At 41.8% G+C, this 16,440-nt stretch overlaps 2 protein-coding genes across 3 annotated transcripts in view; one reads left to right on the plus strand and one right to left on the minus strand.

Moving 5' to 3' along the window:
- schip1 (schwannomin interacting protein 1) overlaps nt 1-16,440 on the minus strand; it is a 338,762-nt gene that overhangs the window by 228,103 nt on the left and 94,219 nt on the right. For both annotated transcript variants that reach the window (XM_077197345.1, XM_077197344.1), the window contains exons 3-5: nt 12,376-12,437; nt 9,209-9,280; nt 8,762-8,885 (exon numbers count right to left, since the gene is read on the minus strand). In XM_077197345.1, coding sequence (XP_077053460.1) covers nt 8,762-8,885; nt 9,209-9,280; nt 12,376-12,437 — 258 coding nt within the window. The remainder of the gene's footprint in view (nt 1-8,761; nt 8,886-9,208; nt 9,281-12,375; nt 12,438-16,440) is intronic.
- LOC143703881 (sterile alpha motif domain-containing protein 3-like) overlaps nt 10,515-16,440 on the plus strand; it is a 38,172-nt gene continuing 32,246 nt past the window's right edge. The window contains exon 1 of the mRNA XM_077197357.1: nt 10,515-10,632. Coding sequence (XP_077053472.1) covers nt 10,627-10,632 — 6 coding nt within the window. The 5' untranslated portion in view covers nt 10,515-10,626. The remainder of the gene's footprint in view (nt 10,633-16,440) is intronic.

Below are 16,440 nucleotides of genomic sequence, written 5' to 3' on the forward strand. Positions count from 1 at the left end.
TTCGCCATCCAGGACCTGAAAGAGTCTTCGGAGAGATAAGGAGAAGCTTTTGGATACTCAGGGGACGAGAAGCTATACGCAAACAAAAACATTTGTGCAAAGACTGTCAAAAAAGGAAGAACAAACCAGTTATTCCCCGAATGGCAGATCTACCTCCAGCTCGACTCAGACTGCTCAAACCTCCATTCTACAGTACAGGCATGGACTGTTTTGGACCATTCCAAATTAAGATTGGCAGACGATGTGAGAAAAGGTGGGGAATCATTTTTAAGTGTCTCACGACACGAAGCGTTCATCTAGACCTCTTTACAGCCATTGATACTGATTCCTTTCTGTTTCTGCCTTGAGGAGGTTTATAGCTCGCCGTGGCACACCTAGCGAGTTATATTCAGACAATGGCACTAGCTTTCACGGAGGACAGAGAGAGTTGCAAGAAGCCTTTGCATCGCTTACTCCACAGATCCAGCTACATTTAGCTAAACAAAATATTTCTTTCCACTTTAACCCACCTGGAGCCCCACACTTTGGAGGTGTGTGGGAAAGAGAAATAAGGTCGGTCAAGACTGCTCTTCGCATCACAGTCAGCTCCCAAGTCGTAACTGAGGAAGTTCTCCAAACAGTCCTCATTGAGGTGGAGGGAATGCTTAATAGCAAGCCCCTGGGTTACACTTCCAGCAATGTAGCTGACCTTGACCCTGTTACACCAAATTATTTGCTGATGGGGCGGCCAGATAGCTCACTACCACTCGTAGTTTATCCTGCTACAGAGCTCATGGGTCAAAGAAGGTGGAGGCAGAGTCAGGTTCTGGCTGATCAGTTCTGGTCAAGTTTCATCCAGCACCACCTGCCTACGCTACAGACCCGCAACAAGTGGTACACAGATGCCGGTGACCTTTCTACCGGAACAGTGGTAATGCTCATCGATCCACAACTACCACGAGCATTGTGGTTGGTAGGCAAGGTTGTGAAGACCTTCCCAGGTTCTGATGGCCATATCAGATCTGCTGAGATTCAAGTTAAGGATAAGACCTACATCCGGCCTGTTTCTCGCTTGATCCCCCTTCCTGCATTCACAGATCAAAGGGAACTTGTCTTAGCCCCTCATACTGATTAATTTATAGAGTTCAAATATGCTTGGCATATTTGGGGGCGGCAATGTTAAGAAGGTTTCAGCCAATCAGAGAGTCGTTTAATGAATAACGTGAGTCATTGCCTAGTCAGTAAGAGACGAAAGAAATATGAATGCTCCGATGCTGAAGACTAATATCTCATTTTCCTTCAGTAGTGGTCTTATGTGAGCGAGTTAATGACAAGAATGTAAGTTGTTTATTTCCTTTTACCTTGTGATGTTATTCATCCGTTTAAAGCAGATTTGTGTACTTTATTGAGTTATCACAAGCTCGTTTGCTTATCTTCGCGGCAGCTCGCGCTAGCGCCTAAGCGCCAAAGTTCAGCGTTTACGTTTAATATAAGTAATGCATGAGTACTTTCATAGTGTGAGAGATATCTCTGGATGGTGATTTATATGGTTATTTTTCTATATTCGTGTAAATATTGTGCTATGTGCTGTTTTCTATATCGGGTGTATATGTTACTGCCTGTAATGACACTATAATGGCGTCCCACATAACAACTAACTCCATGTGCGTCTCTTGAACGCCACCTTGTGGATTATTTAGGAACTGCAATAACTTTAATAATGTAACCAGTTCTATTGTCTTGGTGAATGTTATTGATTTAGTTGTATCTCTAATATTATTGTTATTCTTTATTATTTCAGACCACTTACTGTTACCACTCACTGTTACTATTCAACTTGAATCAAGAGTAAACTACAAACTCTGCTTCAAACTCTTGAGTCTTATGTGTTCTTGCCGACACACCAGTGCAGATACAAATCCACCTTTTCCAGCACAAATACAGTCCTTGCATAAATCACCAAAACAGTCCTTATGATTGATTGTATCACTGTACGATTTATTGTGAAGCATACTTGACCCCGGGATAAGGCGCTACAGTTCTGGTCGGAATTAGTGGCACCCCTGGAAAATATTGTTTCTCCCCTGGTATTTACTTATTTTGTTCGCCAGTTCCCGCCTCCTTCTTCCCACAACATCTAACCTTGCTATACTGGTGACGAACCCCGGGAAGAAGGAGGAAAGTGCTTTTCAAAGAGCCCTCTCCACTGTGGGCAATCCACGGTGCCATCAAGCATGATGAGCAGAGTCCGTCGCCATGGATGCTCAAGGCGGTGCGCTGGAGTGAGTTGCCGGAGGGACGGACAAGCTCGCTGCTGGTCACCTGGGTGCTGGAGGGGTGGCTGCCATCCGTGAGGGAGCGGAGGAGTCGCCGCCGTTTGCCTGAGGCCGGAGCCTGCTGTCGTCCGCCATGATAGGGAGAAGCAGGGACCGGGGGACTCCTGCCGACTACCCGAGCCTGGAGGAGCCGTCGCTGTCCACCAGGTGGCGGAGGAGTGTCGAGCCATCCACCAAGGAGGAGCGACGACAATGAAAATCGAGAGATGCCAGGCCTGGATTTATGGTGTGTTTTGTTATATGTGACAGAAGTCGTCCGTGAGGGGCCGCTGTCTTTACTTTCATTCTGTATTTGTTTATTTTATGTTTATTAAAGTCTTTGAATGTTTGCCGGTTCCCGCCTCCTTCTTCCCACAACATCTAACCTTGCTACACTAACCTTTCATTGAAGTAAAATAATTGAAAGTAGGGGATAAATCACATTATGAAATAAATGCTTTTCTCCGAAACACGCTGACCACAATCATTGTCTCCCTGGTATTAAATACTTTTTGCAACCTCCCTTTGCCAAGATAACAGCTCTGAGTTTTCTCCTATAATGTCTGATGAGTTTGGAGAACAACTGACAAGACATCAGAGACCATTCCTCCATACGGAATCTCTCCAGATCTCTCAGATTCACAAGTTCATGTTGGTGCTTCTTCTCTTCAGTTCACCCCACTCATTTTCTATAGGGTTCAGTTTAGGGGACTGGGTCGGTCATGACAGAAGCTTCATTTTGTGCTCAGTTACCCATTTTTGTCTTGATTTTGATGTTTGTTTTGGACCGTTGTCCTGATGGAAGATTCAACCATGGCCCATTATAAGATTTCTAGCAGATGTAGTCAGGTTTTGATTTATTATCTGTTGGTATTTGCTAGAATCCATAATACCATGTATCTGAACAAGATGTCCAGGACCTCCAGCAAAAAAATAGGTCCACAACATATAAGATCCAGCAGTATATTAATACCCATCGACATGAGGTACTTTGTATCCCTGTTTGCACCAAACACATCTGGTGGCTTTGCTGCCAAAAGCCCTTTTTTACCTTTATCTGACCATAGAATCCAGTCCCTTTTGAAGTTCCAGTCATGTCTGACAACTGAATATGCTGGAGTTTATTTTTAGAGGAGCAAGGAGGATTTTTCTTGAAACCCTCCCAAACAACATGTGGTGATGTAGGGGTTGTTTAATATACGTATATATATATATATATATATATATATATATATATATATATTTAGACTTTCTGACCCCCAAGACTCAAGTAATCTCTGCAATTCTCCATCTGTGATCCTTTGAGAGTCTTTGGTCACTCAAATTTTCCTCCTCACCGTGCATTAAGACAAATATAGACACACGTCCTCCTCCAGGCAGATTCGTAACATCTTTAGTTGATTGGAACTCCTGAATTATTGCCCTGATGGTCAAAATGGGGATTTTCAATTATTTAGCTATTTTCTTACAGTCACTTTCTATTTTGTGATGATCTTTTGATGCACATCAGAACTATATTCTTTGATTTTACACATTGTGATGGATGATTAAGGGAATTTGGCCTTAATCATAATAAAGGATAAATCATCTTAATCATAAAGGAAGACATTGCATTCTGAGGCGCCACGGCGGGGAGAGCCACGGTATGGAGCTGAGCGGACGGGGAGGGCAACAATTTTTAACAGCGGAATTCGGTGGCGCGGCTCAGGCTTGCTGAAGGCCTAACACCACGGTGATGCTCAAAGAGTGCTCAGGATTGTGCCGGAGTGAGATGGTGACGTTGTATGACGTGAATTCGGTGCCCCAGGGGCTTTGCTCGTGCGTTTTGTTACCTTGGGAGCTAGATTAAATCTAGGAGAGGGAACAACTGACTAACTAACTGTAAGGAGACATGGATAAAACAGACTCATCATCAGAAGGGAATAATTCTAACTCTGACATAATCGCAATTGGGTGGGGCCAAATGCAGAAAAACTGTCTAGGAACATAGGTGAGTCGGCTACATATTTATAGGCCTCCTCTTATGCTGATTGGATAGATCATTTGAAAGTGCTCCTCCCGAACTTTGTTGATAAAACATCATATATCGAGATAGAAGTGTATGCTCCTTTTATGTTCTCATAGGGTTGCCAGACATACAGTGCTCAGCCTAAATGAGTACACCCCAACAGATTTCTCAGAAAAATATCTTGCTTTTAAATTAACACTTTTTATGGGATCCCATACAATGAAATATTTGTGCAAATCTGGTTAATTGGTTTTAAATTAGATCAGTCAGTACCAAAGGCAAAATTGGAACTATTCTAACAAAATAATTGAAGGAGGGGGGAGGAGAAGGAGACTTGTATGGCTAAATATAACGTAAATGATGTCTCCTACTAAAATATGTAGTAGTTATTTAAAATATCCACATCATTTTATACACATTTTAGATAATGGGGGGTGACATTTTAGGTGCGCAGTGCATTCTGGGTCGATGACGTCAAATGGTTGCACTCGGCGAAATGAAATACTGATGCGATGCCACTGTCCGGCTTTTGGTTGTAATTTTCAGTCGAAGGGCAACAAGAGAAGCGATGCAAGTCTAGAAACCGTATACATATATCGTATATATATATGAGTGGATGTTTTTTCAGGGGGCCCAGAATTCACTAGCTATGGCCCTGATGCTGACCACATCTGTAGGTGCTCAACAGAAGAAACTCATTTTCAGATTCACTATTCCTCCAGAATCCATCTATTTGTTCCATCATATTTCAGTTTGCTGCTGAGACCACACCCATTTATCGAAATGCTTTGTTCAGTTGAAATGATGTAATTGTGACAAATGAACACGCTGCATCTTAAACGCTTCAGATAATTAATGATCACGATCTCGGATCAGCTTGACTTTCCGTCCTGAGGACATCCATCTCTCCTCGTCTTCCTCTCCGGTGAAGGATGAATCCGTAATCGTTGTAATATTCCCAGCGGCTCTGAACAGACAATCATGCTCACGGCTCTAATGAATAGAGCCCCGATCATAATCATATCAATCAACCTTTAATATCAGCCACATGCCCAAGCACACAGCAGTGAGCGATGAGAGCGAGATCAGATCGATACACATCAGGGTGGGCTCGTGGTCAGGGGCCCCGGGGCCACACACAGATATCACTGCTGCAGACACACACCAGGCCTAATTCTGACGCAGTCCACAGACTCGAAATATTTCAAGAGGCTGTCGTGAAATTAAAAGACCCAGGTGCCTTTATCTGTTCTATACGGATGCTTTAACACTGGGACAGTAAAATACAATTTTATCAACAACAGAAGAAAAAAAAGGTGAGATAGTGAAAATATTGTTGACATTTTTCAGCTAACTAGCCAAACTTTACATCCTTTACCATAGAGGATTTACATCGCTGCTGTACCAACAGGGAGATATTTAAATAATTTTATGTTTTACCCTAAACCAAAAATTAAAGAAGAGGTTGTTTCTTTCAAAAACACATTAAAAGGCTATAGAACAAATGAACAACATTTAGAAATGCATCTTTAAAGCGCCCACAGACTCCTGCAGTACGTTCATGAAGAAGAAGAAGATGAAGATTACAGTTACAGCCGCAGACTGACCTCTAGTGGAGTCAGTGCAACTTTACATCAGTTCATATAAAAGATGCACATCTATATGACATTATCAACACAGTTTAACAATACTCACGCTAATCTATCAACTTTGTGCAGGACCAGTTCAAGCATCACTGCGAAACATCTCTTCTAAACACATCTATAGGCTGTAGCTTCTTCAGTAGGTTTGAGTAGTGTAAATGTATTAAAATGTGGAGTGTGTATATGAGGATGGTAACTGTGACAGGATGATTGACAGGCCGGTTTCAGTAACTATGCAGCAAATTGCACTTTGTTGCAGAGTTACATGCATTCTGTCACTGAAACATGACATGATGGCGCTCTATCCCAAAGCTTTCCTACTCTTCTGCTACACGTTCAAGAGTCCATGATGATGATGATGATGATTGTGCATTTTATTTATATTTCACTTTTCTCAGACCCAAATCGCTTCCCAGAGAATAAAGACGGCAAAATACAATAAAAACACAGAAATAACAATAGTACACTCAAAGACAGGAAGCATCTTTAAAAAGATGGGTCTTTAAAGACTTCTTAAAACAGTCCAGTTTTGGGGAATTTCTAATAGGCAAGGGAAGTTTGTTCCACAATCGTGGAGCTGAAACAGAAAAAGTCCGTCCACACATACGCTTCAATGTTAAAGTAGAGAAAGTCAGAAGAGCGGAGAGAGCGAGTTGGAGTGCAAGGAGAAAGTAAATTACAAAGGTAATGCGAAGCTGTCCCATGAAGAGCCGTACATGTTCAAATCAAGATTTTTAAATCAATACGTGGCTGTACTGGAAATGCAGTTCACAAGGAGCCGGGAAATATGCTGTGAGCAGTTGTGTATGTCCGTACACGCTGCAGAGTTTGGAATATACTGCAGTTTCTTGATATACATGGAGACCAGAATACAGTGCATTACAATAATCTAGCCTCGACGTAACAAAGGCCTTTCCACATCCGGCAGAGATAGAGAAGGTCGTAGTCTGGCAATATTTATGAGATGGAAAAACAGATTTCGAGACCATTTTAATACAAGCAATGAAAAATAACACTAAGGTTGCGCACTTCTGATGATGGAGACACTAAGTCAGAATCCGTAAAACAAATTGTCGGCATACCAACAAATAGAAGTTCGGTTTTAGATTTGTTAAGTTTAAGATAATTGTTGTGAATCCACACTGTTATTTCTTCCATGCTTTTTCTTCATAAAAAGAGCATATACATTTAGGTCACAGTATTAGGTCACATTTAGGTCACAGTATTAGGTCACATTTAGGTCACAGTATAAGTTGGGAAATGGTGACGCCGGGCGGGTTTTTGATCACTCAACAGACGTCACTGGCATGTGTGTGTGGTCATGTGTTCATGTGCCTAGGGTTTTCCATTTTCCACTTGTGCTGTATTTGATATACTGTATATGGGTCAGCTAAAGAAGAAGCTTCTTCAAGCATCTGACGGTTTAGAGTCACTGCCGTCTACAGTGTTCACTCTGGGACGGTTCTTCTAAAGCTGCTTTGCAGACATTTATATAGTAAAAACAGCAAGTAACAAATAAACTGGGGGAAAAGGAGTGAATGTGTGTGTGTGTGTGTGTGTGTGTTATGCTGCACTGTACAATAATGCCTGAGCAACAGATCCATCTAGTGGTCATGTATGAGATCATTAGAATATCACATTCCAAAAGTTTTCATCGAACAATAAAATAGTAACAAATTTTCAGCACGCGAGAACAACTGTTACTCCTTTACCATGGTATTTACAAAGTACTTTAAATAATACCAGATACTACTAGGGAAATGTCCAAAAACCGCATTATCAAAGGCATTTGACACTCCACAGACACACAGAGCATTTCGTTTCAGGCAGCTTGTAGTATTTCATCAGGATTCATAAAGCCACAACGTGCAACGAAAGTTTAAATTCAGTAAGAACGTCAGAGCATGTAGCGTTACTCTTCACAAGCTTCAGACCAAAGCAGATGAACACACCACGCAATGGCAATATCAAAACACCGCTTCATGAAGCTTCGAAACCTTTACGAATCTTTTGTTTCAGAGTCATGTGATTTCAGTAAACGGGGCTTCATTACGTCATACGTTTTGAAACACTTCTAAATGTCAATGGTTCACCGCTGGTGATCTCGGTCAACCCATGATTCATGCGGAGTCACTGAGAGCCAGTGAACAAGTGTCTGTGGGTTTACCTTATCTCTTTATACATTTGAAGACTTTTTCATTAGAAAAGAACATGAACACTTGATAATCTTATTAGATGATTAGATATTTGCATTTGAAAGATTCTACTTTCAATAATAAATGTGCAATATTTTTGTAAAAGGTGTTTTTCTGCATGTTTGGCCCGGGTTTTTGTTGCATTTACACTGTTCTGACCACTAGGGGTCGCCGTGGAGACGGGTGTTCACTGTTCTGACCACTAGGGGTCACCATGGAGACGGGTGTTCACTGTTCTGACCACTAGGGGTCACCGTGGAGACGGGTGTTCACTGTTCTGACAACTAGGGGTCGCCGTGGAGACGGGTGTGGAGTGTTTCGAAGCCTCGACATTGTGTCAGTGCTCCACGAAACCTCGATCTGCCCACCACTAAACACAGCGATCTGAACTAAACGGACACACAACACCTCAAACTCCTGCACCTGCCAACGAATCCCAGTCCTGGAGATCTACCGTCCTGCTGGGATCCACTCAAACACCTGTCTGTGATGAGCAAGAGCTCCTGGAGATCTTCACTCTCTGCTTCAGGTGTGTTTAATCAGGGCTGGATCTCAGAAACAGGACTGGGCATCCGTGATCTACACACCAGGCTTTAGAAGAGAAGAGAGGGCGGGGCTTACGGGGGTGCTGCCGTCTGATAGGGTGGCCATGCTGAGGGACGAGCTCATCAGAGAGGAAGGGGAGGGGCTTCTCTTCTCCAGGATATCCTGAGTCTGCAGGAACTCCCGCCAGTCATGCTGCATCCTGACATAATAACACACCCATGATCACAGATAACAATATAATACAGAACTATTCATAATACAATAGCAATAATGACTAAAATTAGATCGATTAAAAAGCAATTACTGTTAACAAAGGAAAACCAATCATTGCTGAAAGCAAAGTGATAGCAATAATCACAGATAACACTGCCATATACATTATTGCCTATGAAAATGGAATATATATAAATACAGATGGCAATGTGATACTGATAATTAGCTATGGAAGCGTGATATCTCAAACTGCAGATGAATGACAGTGATAATCAGTACAGTCAGGAAGTTATGGGGATATTGACTCACATCAGCACTGTGGTCTCCAGTGGATGTGTGTTTACTGTGATGTTATTCTCCACGTCTGTCGCCATCTGGTGGCTGAACACACACACACACACACACACACACACACACACACACACACACACACACACACACACACACACACACACACACACACACACACACACACACACACACACACACACACACATAAACTGACTGGTATTTTACTGAAGGGTATAACGGGCCTAAAGGCACACCTTAAGAAAAAATGTGCTTTTCACTATTCCACATAGTGATTGTATTGAAAATTGTATTGAAATTTTAACATAAAAATCTTATAAATGTATGAGGTGGCGAGGTCTTTTACCCCACAGACAAACGGGGTAAAAGACACAGAATTGATACAAATACTTCAGCTAAAATAATATGGTTTTAATAATGTCTAAGTTAATACTTGATCAAAACAATAACTTTAGCTAAAATATTTAAATATAAAAATATATTTAAAAATACAGAAACAAAATTATTTTAAAAAGTAAAGATTCTGAAAGTATTAAAGGAGATTCCAATATAATTTAATTTAGATTTACAATAGTAACAGTACATTTTATTTCATTGACTGATATGATTAATATCATATTTTTAAATATGATGATTTCATTATAAATATGGTGATTATCTCTAAGATGGACACCCAACTTAATATATGATATTTACCATCTGAATCTGACCATGGCTGCGTTTTCCTGATAACGTTGTCTCTTGGCGCTACGAAGACTCTTCAGGTGTATTAACTAAAGCTATACCATTTCTAGGCGTGTTCCCCGAACTATACATTAGGAGGTTAAGCTATACCTTCTTACAACCGTCGTTACCCGGTGCTAAACTGGTTGACATCGATGGTTCGAGAATCAATTATTCACTCATGCAGGGGCTGCTTCACTACGTTATGTGAGAAAGCGGTGTTCTTTATAAAAGAAATACTTTAGAAATATTTGAAATTGCATTTATTAGGACTCATATGGGATATTATAAAAAATAATCCAAACTATAATAGCTTAGTCTACATATTTTAAAATTGTATCATATACTGAACAAAATTTTAGTTCACACTCCTCTTCTCAGTTCTCGCGCATGCGTCGTGGAAATCTCTTGAACTCTCGTCTCAGGCCCACAAGGAAGAAAAGGAATAGTCGAATAAAGTCGTTATTTATGGGGTTTTTTTCCGGAAAAAAAGTATTCTCATCACTTGATAAACTTATAGTTGAGCCACTGTAGGCACATGGAATATTTAAACATGTTCTTTAATGACTTTCTGGGCCGTCAAGTTTCATTCCCTCAGGCAGCCTATGTAGCAGTGATCCACCTCTCAGATTTAATCAAAAATATCTTCATTTGTGTTCCGAAGATGAACGAAGGTCTTACGGGGTTGGTACAGCATGGGGGTGAGTAATTAATGACTTAATTTTCATTTTTGGGTGAACTAACCCTTTAAATCTACAACATTTTTAAAAACATCAAATATTAGATCAAATTAGTGCAGAATCAAATTAGCTTTGCCGTCCGCGATCACATCACGGATCAGACAAATTTCCACGTGCATCTTGAAAAGCAGATGTTTTTTGAAAGTGTTGCGGTAAAACTAGTGATTTAGAGGAAAATAAAATCAAAGACGTCTTAAGCCCCTTTATACCCTACTTTAAAAAAATCTGTTTAGTGAGGACGGAGGAGCGAGGAAACATCAATTTGAGTATTGAGAAGCACCCACTATGTCCATTTATGCAAGTTCTGAAGCGCAAAACATATATCCCGAGAGTTCATCAGCAATGCTGTAATGTTGAGTAATTTAATTTCTGTCATTATACTGAATAGTTTCACTCTGAGCCTGAATTTGTCTTTAAAGATGTGCTTATGGTGTGTGTCGTAGCACACGTATCTGTAAGGTTGTGTGTGGAGGTATGGAGATCATGTGTTGACGGGCAGGTAGGACATCGCATCAGGACCAAAAAATGATCGTCCAATCATTTCGACATGTCATGTTTCAATGTGTTTAAGTTCTGTTTTGTGATCTGGTTTCCCCCTGTCTCTGTGATTTTGGTTTAGTCCTGTTATTAGTTCAGTTTTGAGATCTTGTTTCCCCCCGTCTTTGTGATTTTGGTTCAGTCCTGTTGTTTTTCCCGCTCCTCGTTCGTGTTCAGTTTCTTCACCTGTGTTCAGTTAATTATCCCATTAGTCCTAGTTCTTTTAAGCCCTGTGTTTTCCCTCAGTGTTTGTTGGTCGTCGTCAATGTATGGTTGTGTTTACCCTGAAGTCCTGGAGTTTATTTTGTTCTTGTATGTTCCTGAAGTTAATTTTGTAAATAAATCAACTACTTTGAAGTTCCTGCATCCTCGTCTTCAGCTACCTGCACACAACCTAACACGACAAACATGTTTTGGTCCTGAGACTTTCACAGAAGATATATGTAAAATAAATGTTTTAAATATTTATACCACTTCTATTATTGATTGTGAAGAGAGTTTCAACCAGAATAACAAATAGTGTTGTCTTTAAATACGGTTGCAGTTTGTACTGAGACTGGTCTGAGCTCTAGCTCCTACTAAATCACAGATCACTTAGTTGTTCTGATTCGACAATCTTTGGTAGTTGCCACCAGGAATTAATTAGCATCTAATTAGCATTAGCTTGCTTTTCATCCCAGCTATCGGGATTAAACTACTGGGATAAACTGTTAGAAAGCTGGTTTGTAATATATTTCTCTTTGAGATAAATGAAATGTCTCTTTTTTTTTACGGCAAATCTGTTCCGCAACATTTGAGCCTCCAGCCACCCCTGCACACAAGAGGGAGCTCTTACATGAATATATATATATATATATATATATATATATATATATATATATGTATGTGTGTGTGTGTGTGTATAATATAATGCATATGATATAAAAAAAGCTATTTATTTGTTTGTTTATTTGTTTATTTATTGTTTCATGGTATTTGGTCTTTGTCATCCTAACCATTAGTTTAGTTTTTTACACACTGTTGAGGATTTATTCACTGGGTTTTTTGTTGTTGTTGTTGTTATTTTGGACTTTTTAAAACTTGATTTAGTCTACTTGTGCCTTTTTTTATTTTCTACATTTCCAGCACGTGAATCCCAGCCCTGGGAGTTTCACAGCATCAACTCACTTCTGGTGTTGGTATCCTCCGTTGTTCAGACACTTTCCCCTCTGGAATGACTTGAGCTCCTCCTTAGAGACAGACGAGAGAAAACAGATGTAGAAAGGGGAATTCACTAACAATAAACTACATTGTTTTAATTAATGATTCATGCAAATCGGTTCAGAACACAAACACGGTCAGAAATTTAGCACTGAACACAAGTTGCATGCCACAACTACACAACTTTACACACAGTTTAGTGTTCTGGGGTCTTTCTACACATATCATCCTGTATCAGTTACTGGGGAGGATAAAATATGGATAAGAATCAAGATCTTACAATTAAAGTAACAGGTTCAGTCAGTTGAAATCTGCTCTTTTGTGTCAGTGAAATGTTTCCCATTTTGTGCCAACATCAACTGTTCCAATCCCCAAAACACACTCATCACTTCTGACACACTCGTCACTTCTGATACACTCGTCACTTCTGATACACTCGTCACTTCTGATACACTCGTCACTTCTGACACACTCGTCACTTCTGATACACTCGTCACTTCTGATACACTCGTCACTTCTGATACACTCATCACTTCTGACACACTCGTCACTTCTGATACACTCGTCACTTCTGATACACTCGTCACTTCTGATACACTCGTCACTTCTGATACACTCGTCACTTCTGATACAGTCGTCACTTCTGATACACTCGTCACTTCTGACACACTCGTCACTTCTGATACAGTCGTCACTTCTGATACACTCGTCACTTCTGACACACTCGTCACTTCTGATACACTCGTCACTTCTGACACTCGTCACTTCTGATACACTCGTCACTTCTGATACACTCGTCACATCTGACACTCGTCACTTCTGATACACTCGTCACTTCTGACACACTCGTCACATCTGACACTCGTCACTTCTGATACACTCGTCACTTCTGACACACTCGTCACATCTGACACTCGTCACTTCTGACACACTCGTCACTTCTGACACACTCATCACTTCTGATACACTCGTCACTTCTGACACTCGTCACTTCTGATACACTCGTCACTTCTGACACACTCGTCACTTCTGACACACTCGTCACTTCTGATACAGTCGTCACTTCTGATACAGTCGTCACTTCTGACACACTCGTCACTTCTGACACACTCGTCACTTCTGACACAGTCGTCACTTCTGATACAGTCGTCACTTCTGACACACTCGTCACATCTGACACTCGTCACTTCTGACACACTCGTCACTTCTGACACACTCATCACTTCTGATACACTCGTCACTTCTGACACACTCGTCACTTCTGATACAGTCGTCACTTCTTATACACTCGTCACTTCTGACACACTTGTCACTTCTGACACTCGTCACTTCTGATACACTCGTCACTTCTGACACACTCGTCACTTCTGACACACTTGTCACTTCTGACACTCGTCACTTCTGATACACTCGTCACTTCTGACACACTCGTCACTTCTGACACACTCGTCACTTCTGACACACTCGTCACTTCTGATACACTCGTCACTTCTGACACACTCGTCACTTCTGATACACTCGTCACTTCTGACACTCGTCACTTCTGACACTCGTCACTTCTGATACACTCGTCACTTCTGATACAGTCGTCACTTCTGACACACTCGTCACTTCTGACACACTCGTCACTTCTGATACACTCGTCACTTCTGATACACTCGTCACTTCTGATACACTCGTCACTTCTGACACACTCGTCACTTCTGATACACTCGTCACTTCTGATACACTCGTCGCTTCTGATACACTCGTCGCTTCTGATACAGTCGTCGCTTCTGACACACTCGTCACTTCTGACACACTTGTCACTTCTGACACACTCGTCACTTCTGATACACTCGTCACTTCTGATACACTCGTCACTTCTGATACAGTCGTCACTTCTGATACACGTCACTTCTGATACACTCGTCACTTCTGATACACTCGTCACTTCTGATACAGTCGTCACTTCTGATACACTCGTCACTTCTGACACTCGTCACTTCTGATACACTCGTCACTTCTGATACAGTCGTCACTTCTGACACACTCGTCACTTCTGACACACTCGTCACTTCTGACGCACTCGTCACTTCTGACACACTCGTCACTTCTGATACAGTCGTCACTTCTGATACACTCGTCACTTCTGATACACTCGTCACTTCTGACACACTCGTCACTTCTGATACAGTCGTCACTTCTGATACACTCGTCACTTCTGACACTCGTCACTTCTGATACACTCGTCACTTCTGATACACTCGTCACTTCTGACACACTCGTCACTTCTGATACAGTCGTCACTTCTGATACACTCGTCACTTCTGACACTCGTCACTTCTGAAACACTCGTCACTTCTGATACAGTCGTCACTTCTGACACACTCGTCACTTCTGATACACTCGTCACTTCTGACACACTCGTCACTTCTGATACACTCGTCACTTCTGACACACTCGTCACTTCTGATACAGTCGTCACTTCTGATACACTCGTCACTTCTGACACACTAGTCACTTCTGATACACTCGTCACTTCTGACACACTTGTCACTTCTGATACACTCGTCACTTCTGACACTCGTCACTTCTGATACACTCGTCACTTCTGATACAGTCGTCACTTCTGACACACTCGTCACTTCTGACACACTCGTCACTTCTGACACACTCGTCACTTCTGATACACTAGTCACTTCTGATACACTCGTCACTTCTGATACACTCGTCACTTCTGATACACTAGTCACTTCTGATACACTCGTCACTTCTGATACACTCGTCACTTCTGACACACTAGTCACTTCTGATACAGTCGTCACTTCTTATACACTCGTCACTTCTGACACACTCGTCACATCTGACTCTCGTCACTTCTGACACACTCGTCACTTCTGACACACTCATCACTTCTGATACACTCGTCACTTCTGACACTCGTCACTTCTGACACACTCGTCACATCCGACACTCGTCACTTCTGCCACACTCGTCACTTCTGACACACTCATCACTTCTGATACACTCGTCACTTCTGACACTCGTCACTTCTGACACACTCGTCACTTCTGATACAGTCGTCACTTCTTATACACTCGTCACTTCTGACACACTTGTCACTTCTGACACTCGTCACTTCTGACACACTCGTCACTTCTGACACACTCGTCACTTCTGACACACTCGTCACTTCTGATACAGTCGTCACTTCTGATACAGTCGTCACTTCTGATACACTCGTCACTTCTGACACTCGTCACTTCTGATACACTCGTCACTTCTGATACAGTCGTCACTTCTGACACACTCGTCACTTCTGACACACTCGTCACTTCTGACGCACTCGTCACTTCTGACACACTCGTCACTTCTGATACAGTCGTCACTTCTGATACACTCGTCACTTCTGATACACTCGTCACTTCTGACACACTCGTCACTTCTGATACACTCGTCACTTCTGACGCACTCGTCACTTCTGACACACTCGTCACTTCTGATACAGTCGTCACTTCTGATACACTCGTCACTTCTGATACACTCGTCACTTCTGACACACTCGTCACTTCTGATACAGTCGTCACTTCTGATACACTCGTCACTTCTGACACTCGTCACTTCTGATACACTCGTCACTTCTGATACACTCGTCACTTCTGACACACTCGTCACTTCTGATACAGTCGTCACTTCTGATACACTCGTCACTTCTGACACTCGTCACTTCTGAAACACTCGTCACTTCTGATACAGTCGTCACTTCTGACACACTCGTCACTTCTGATACACTCGTCACTTCTGACACACTCGTCACTTCTGATACACTCGTCACTTCTGACACACTCGTCACTTCTGATACAGTCGTCACTTCTGATACACTCGTCACTTCTGACACACTAGTCACTTCTGATACACTCGTCACTTCTGACACACTTGTCACTTCTGATACACTCGTCACTTCTGACACTCGTCACTTCTGATACACTCGTCACTTCTGATACAGTCGTCACTTCTGACACACTCGTCACTTCTGACACACTCGTCACT

This window comes from Siphateles boraxobius, unplaced genomic scaffold (genome assembly GCF_051911475.1).
Source record: "Siphateles boraxobius isolate OS27281-9 unplaced genomic scaffold, OSU_SipBor_1 39, whole genome shotgun sequence".
Taxonomy (NCBI): Eukaryota; Metazoa; Chordata; class Actinopteri; order Cypriniformes; family Leuciscidae; genus Siphateles; species Siphateles boraxobius.